At 36.8% G+C, this 6,959-nt stretch overlaps 1 protein-coding gene across 1 annotated transcript in view; it reads right to left on the minus strand.

Moving 5' to 3' along the window:
• Positions 1–5,364: 5,364 nt before the first annotated feature.
• LOC126981157 (alkylglycerol monooxygenase-like) overlaps positions 5,365–6,959 on the minus strand; it is a 26,528-nt gene continuing 24,933 nt past the window's right edge. Inside the window, exons 3-4 of the mRNA XM_050831874.1 lie at positions 6,621–6,769; positions 5,365–5,642 (exon numbers count right to left, since the gene is read on the minus strand). Of these exons, the coding sequence (XP_050687831.1) occupies positions 5,365–5,642; positions 6,621–6,769 (427 nt within the window). The remainder of the gene's footprint in view (positions 5,643–6,620; positions 6,770–6,959) is intronic.

Here is a 6,959-nt window from a genome sequence, read left to right on the forward strand (position 1 = left end):
AAATCCCTTTATTTATTAGGCTTCTTCCGTAAATTTCTCTACCGCTGAAATATTTTTTTTAGCAACTGGATAAACTATATACAACATACTTTTATTTATTAGGATTTTTTCTTCTACAAATTTCTCTAACGCTGTAATATTTTTCTTATTAACTGATAAACTATCTAAACACCCTCCTCTTCCTTCAACCTCTTTTTTATTTATTTGGCTTCCTCTGTAAATTTGTCTACCTCACAAATATTTTTCTTAGCCACTGGACCAATTTTATATATATATATATATATATATATATATATATATATATATATATATATATATATATATATATATATATATATATATATATATATATATATATATAGTTGATCCAGTTTCTAAGATAAATATTTCAGCGGTAGAAAATTTACTGAACAAAAAGCCTAATAAATCAAAGGAGGTTATATACAGTTGATCCAGTTACTAAGAAAAATATTTCAGCGGATGAGAAATTTACAGAAGAACCCTAATAAATAAAGTAAGGTACATACTATTCCTGTATTATTTTCTTTTCTTTCCTTTTCGTCTTCGTTTTACTCGTGTTTTCCTCTTAAAAGACAGGTAAGAAAAGACATATCGGACGGGTTTGGTGTTCAGGACGTTTATAATTCTTATCCGGACTAAAGAAAAAAACAAAAATAAATCTTCGTTATTATATATAGATATATATATATATATATATATATATATATATATATATATATATATATATATATATATATATATATATATATATATATATATATATATATATATATATATATATATATATATATATATATATATATATATATATATATATATATATATATATATATATATATATATATATATATATATATATATATATATATATATATATATATATATATATATATACGCTATCTTTTTCGTTTATCCGCCGGGTATTTTTTTGTCTTTGTCTTCTGTATATTTCTCTATCGCTGTTATATCTCTCTTATCAAGTGAACAACTATCTTGACGCTATTCCCTTCTTTAAACCTCATTTTATTTATTAGGATTCATCTGTAAATTTGTTTACCGCTGGAATATGTTATATATTATATATATATATATATATATATATATATATATATATATATATATATATATATATATATATATATATATATATATATATATATATATATATATATATATATACGCTATCCTCTTCCCTCAACCTCATTTTATTATTAGGTTTTTTCTTCCCTAAATTTCTCTAACGCTGCAATATTTTTCTTAGGAACTGATTAATACAACCTCCTTTTATTTATAATACTATCTAAAACGATATTCTCTTCTTTCAACCTCCTTTTATTTATTAGGCTTCTTCCGTAAATTTATCTACCGCTGAAATATTTTTTTTAGCAACTGGATAAACTATATACAACATGCTTTTATTTATTAGGATTTTTTCTTCTACAAATTTCTTTAACGCTGTAATATTTTTCTTATTAACTGATGAACTATCTAAACACCCTCCTCTTCCTTAAACCTCTTTTTTATTTATTTGGCTTCCTCTGTAAATTTGTCTACCTCACAAATATTTTTCTTAGCCACTGGACCAATTATATATATATATATATATATATATATATATATATATATATATATATATATATATATATATATATATATATATATATATATATATATATATATATATATATATATATATATATATATATAGTTGATCCAGTTTCTAAGATAAATATTTCAGCGGTAGAAAATTTACAGAAAAAAAAGCCTGAGAAATAAAAGGAGGTTGCATACAGTTGATCCAGTGTCTAAGAAAAATATTTCAGCAGTTGAGAAATTTACAGAAGAACCCTAATAAATAAAGTAAGGTACATACTATTCCTGTATTATTATCTTTTTTTCCTTTTCGTCTTCATTTTACTCGTGTTTTCCTCTTAAAAGACAGGTAAGAAAATACATATCGGACGGCTTTGGTGTTGAGAACGTTTATAATTCTTATCCGGACTAAAGAAAAAAACAAAAATAAATCTTCGTTATACTTGATTACATTACGTACGGTGAATTAAAGTGATATATATATATATATATATATATATATATATATATATATATATATATATATATATATATATATATATATATATATATATATATATATATATATATTATATATATATATATATATATATATATATATATATATATATATATATATATATAGTTGATCCAGTTTCTAAGATAAATATTTCAGCGGTAGAAAATTTACAGAAAAAAAAGCCTAATAAATCAAAGGAGGTTGTATATAGTTGATCCAGTTACTAAGAAAAATATTTCAGCGGTTGAGAAATTTACAGAAGAACCCTAATAAATAAAGTAAGGTACATACTATTCCTGTATTATTTTCTTTTCTTTCCTTTTCATCTTCGTTTTACTCGTGTTTTCCTCTTAAAAGACAGGTAAGAAAAGACATATCGGACGGGTTTGGTGTTAAGGACGTTTATATATATATATATATATATATATATATATATATATATATATATATATATATATATATATATATATATATATATATATATATATATATATATATATATATATATATATATATATATATATATATATATATATATATATATATATATATATATATATATATATATATATATATATATATATATATATATATATATATATATATATATATATATATATATATGCGTGTGTGTGTGTGTGTGTGTTTACAACATAATATTGTAATTGTGTTTCCACCTTTTCGGATGACGTAAACTCTGATAATATTATCGTGTTCAGGAGAATTTTATGTCAGCTGTTATTTTTTCTTCTTCAACGCCTTGGTAATTCTGTAAAAATAATCCAAATGAAGTAAAGCTTAGTAAACATTCATAACAACCGCTTTGACCTATTTTTATGCTCGTTTTATGTTATTTATATTTGTTAATTTCAAATTTATTCATTACACTTCCAATGCACTACCATTCTAAGTTTATTGATGAAAGAAAGAAGTAACTATTACGCAAGATAGTGAACCACAGATAAAACTGAAAACTGGAAGTGCGGAAAGTCCAGCGGATGGAAGGCGAGAATGGACGCACTAAAGTTATCCTTCCACCTCGGAGTAGATTGCAAACGTACGTGTTGCATTACATAAGAGATGAAATTGCCGTGTCAGAGCTTATTCTGTCAAAAATTTATTGGTACACAACACAACAAACACATCCACCCCAGAAAAGTTGGAGCTGTTTCGTGAAACATGTCATTGGGATCTGTTATGCAACTTCCTCACTAAATAGCTACTAACTTCTCTGGGGTCGATGTATTTGTTGTGTATATGTAGCATTAAATGTTTGACAGAATAAGCTCTGACACGGCAATTTCATCTCTTCTGTACGACAACACGTTTGCAATCTATTTCGAGTTGAAGGAATAACTTACAGTGCGTCCCTTCTCGCCTTCCCTCCGCGAGGCGTCTCGGGAGAAGTTTATATATATATATATATATATATATATATATATATATATATATATATATATATATATATATATATATATATATATATATATATATATATATATATATATATATATATATATATATATATATATATATATATATATATGTGTGTAAATAAATTATGCTGCCTAGTTTATTGTAATTGTTATAGAATGATAAAATGTGTTGGTTTATAAGATCATCAGACTAAAGGACAAAGTACATTCCTACTGGAGAGGTAATTCAAAATAATATTATATCCAATAGCCTATTCTTGCTCGTGCCGACGTCATCAAAAGTAGCTTTATGAATCGTTCATTCTTTTACAGACTATCCATTACTAACAAGCATATATGGTTTCGAAAGATGAAGTTTAATTATTGAGGATGTTTATCTATAAAAAATATACCGTAATAATTATTATAAACGCACAGTGATGGAACAAAATAAAGGGTGTGTGAAAAGCCGCCCGGGTGGCTCATGGCAGTCTACTAGCCAAGCCACCCGGGCGGCTCATGGCAGTCTACTAGCCAAGCCACCCGGGCGGCTCATGGCAGTCTACTAGCCAAGCCACCCGGGCGGCTCATGGCAGTCTACTAGCCAAGCCACCCGGGCGGCTCATGGCAGTCTACTAGCCAAGCCACCCGGGCGGCTCATGGCAGTCTACTAGCCAAGCCACCCGGGCGGCTCATGGCAGTCTACGAGCCAAGCCACCCGGGCGGCTCATGGCAGTCTACTAGCCAAGCCACCCGGGCGGCTCATGGCAGTCTACTAGCCAAGCCACCCGGGCGGCTCATGGCAGTCTACTAGCCAAGTCACCCGGGCGGCTCATGGCAGTCTACTAGCCAAGCCACCCGGGCGGCTCATGGCAGTCTACTAGCCAAGTCACCCGGGCGGCTCCGGCACTATAAGGGTTAAACACTCCCTTTCACACCCCACACTCCCACTCCCTCCCTCCCTCCCTCCCTATAGCATTGAACACTTCTTTACACAATGTCATCCTTCCCGTCACCCCTTACATCATAGACCCCTCCCTTATGTACACACACTCCCTTCCTCCCTTCCTCCCTTCCCTCACACTCTTCCTTTCTCTCCCTTCCTCTTTATATTATCTTTCCTCTCCCTTTTCCATGCCTCTCCTTTTCATTCCCTTCCCTCACACCCTTATTCTTCCTTCCTCTCTCTCCCTTCCTCTTTATATCTTCTTTCCTCTTCCTTTTCCATCTCTCTCCCTTTCATTCCCTTCCCTTTCGCCTCTTCCTGTTCTTTCTCCCTTTCTCTCTCTCCCTTCCTCTTTTTATTATCTTCTTTCCACTCCCTTTTCCCTTCCTCTCCTTTCGTCTCTTCCTATTCTTTCTCCCTTTCTCTCCTTTTCTCTCCTCTTCTACCATTCGCTCCCTTCCTTACCCTTCCCACCATTTCACAGCAAACCATCTCTGCGTCTCCCTCCCTTTTCCCTTCCTTCTTTCTCTACCTCCTTCCTTCCCTCCCTTTTCCCTTCCTTCTTTCTCTACCTCCTTCCTTCCCTCCCTTTTCCCTTCCTTCTTTCTCTACCTCCTTCCTTCCCTCCCTTTTCCCTTCCTTCTTTCTCTACCTCCTTCCTTCCCTCCCTTTTCCCTTCCTTCTTTCTCTACCTCCTTCCTTCCCTCCCTTTTCCTTCCTTCCCTCCCTTTTCCCTTCCTTCTTTCTCTACCTCCTTCCTTCCCTCCCTTTTCCCTGCCTTCTTTCTCTACCTCCTTCCTTCCCTCCCTTTTCCCTGCCTTCTTTCCCTTCCGTCTTTTCCTTTCTTGCTTTCTTACTTTATTTTCCCTCCCTCCCTCTCTCTCCCTCCCTCACTCACCATGGTGCACGCGATGATGTGAGGGCGTGTTGAAGAGCCACTCCAGCGGCCCACACTTTCCTATCAGCTCCGTGTGGATGAGAAACTGTACCAAAAGATTCAGGTGCCAGTGGACGCAGATGGCGGGGAGAGGCACGCCGAGCAGGGCAAAGGGGTGGTAGAAGCCCAGGGCGCAGAGCCGCTGGAACATAGACTGCCTCAGAGCCACGGTGACGTTGTAGTCCTCGTGAGAGTGATGGACTTGGTGCCAGGCCCAGATCACGCTGACCTCTGTGGGGGGGAAGGAGGGTTGGTGAAGGGGTGCAAGGAGGAGAGGAAGATACGTAGGGGAGGGAGGATTGGTGAAGGGGTGCAAGGAGGAGAAGATACGTAGGGGGGAGGAGTGTTGGTGAAGGGGTGCAAGGAGGAGAAGATACATAGGGGGAGGGAGGATTGGTGAAGGGGTGCAAGGAGAAGATACGTAGGGGGGAGGAGGGCTGGTGAAGGGGTGCAAGGAGGAGAGGAAGATACGTTGGGGGAGGGAGGATTGGTGAAGGGGTGCAAGGAGGAGAAGATACGTAGGGGGGAGGAGGGTTGGTGAAGGGGTGCAAGGAGGAGAGGAAGATACATAGGGGGAGGGAGGATTGGTGAAGGGGTGCAAGGAGGAGAAGATACGTAGGGGGGAGGAGGGTTGGTGAAGGGGTGCAAGGAGGAGAGGAAGATACTTAGATGATGGTCCAGTTTCACAGTTCCGCATGACGGGTTAGTAAGCTCCCAAACCAATACCAGAGCCTTCGAAATTTCCTTGTATAGTGTCTGGTGTTTGTATTTAAGTTCACAAATTTGATGAAACTATACAGGAAAAGTCTTGTGGATTTAGTGTGGCATCGAAGACCTCACCATTTTGGATTGTGTGGGATTCTATAGTTTGGTTCGGGCGGATACGAAGACACTGTGTTGGACTGTGAAACCAGCTCGATGCCTGTTTTCATCCGCCGCTACCACCTGGGATTTTTCAGTGAGTGGGGCACCTCATTTCCCGACTGGTTAGAGGAGTGCCTTCCAATCTCTCTCTCTCTCTCTCTCTCTCTCTCTCTCTCTCTCTCTCTCTCTCTCTCTCTCTCTCTCTCTCTCTCTCTCTCTCTCTCTCTCTCTCTCTCTCTCTCGCCGTATACCTCTTCTGGATCTAGATTAACTTCTCGTGCTTCGTGACACGCAGAGGTCTTATGGATGTAAGGGAAAGTGGAAGCGAGCTCATCACACACGCACCGTGGGACGCCCTGTGGAACCAGTAGTAGACGAAATCCGCCACGACAAATCCTGCCCACCAGGCGAGGGGCGACTGCCAGGGGATGTCCACGAAGCGGTACTCGTATAGCCACAGGTAGCCGCTCATCTCAACCCAGCGCGTGAACAGCCTGAGGGGAGGGAGGGAGGGAGGAGAACGTTAGCGACGGGAAACAAAGCAAACACACACACACACACACACACACACACTGGGTACAATAAACCACAATCACGACTCACTCTGTTTCCTTGAATGAGAGATTAAGTTTGTACCAGGAAAAGAGAGAGAGAGAGAGAGAGAGAGAGAGAGAGAGAGAGAGA

This window comes from Eriocheir sinensis, chromosome 47 (genome assembly GCF_024679095.1).
Source record: "Eriocheir sinensis breed Jianghai 21 chromosome 47, ASM2467909v1, whole genome shotgun sequence".
Taxonomy (NCBI): Eukaryota; Metazoa; Arthropoda; class Malacostraca; order Decapoda; family Varunidae; genus Eriocheir; species Eriocheir sinensis.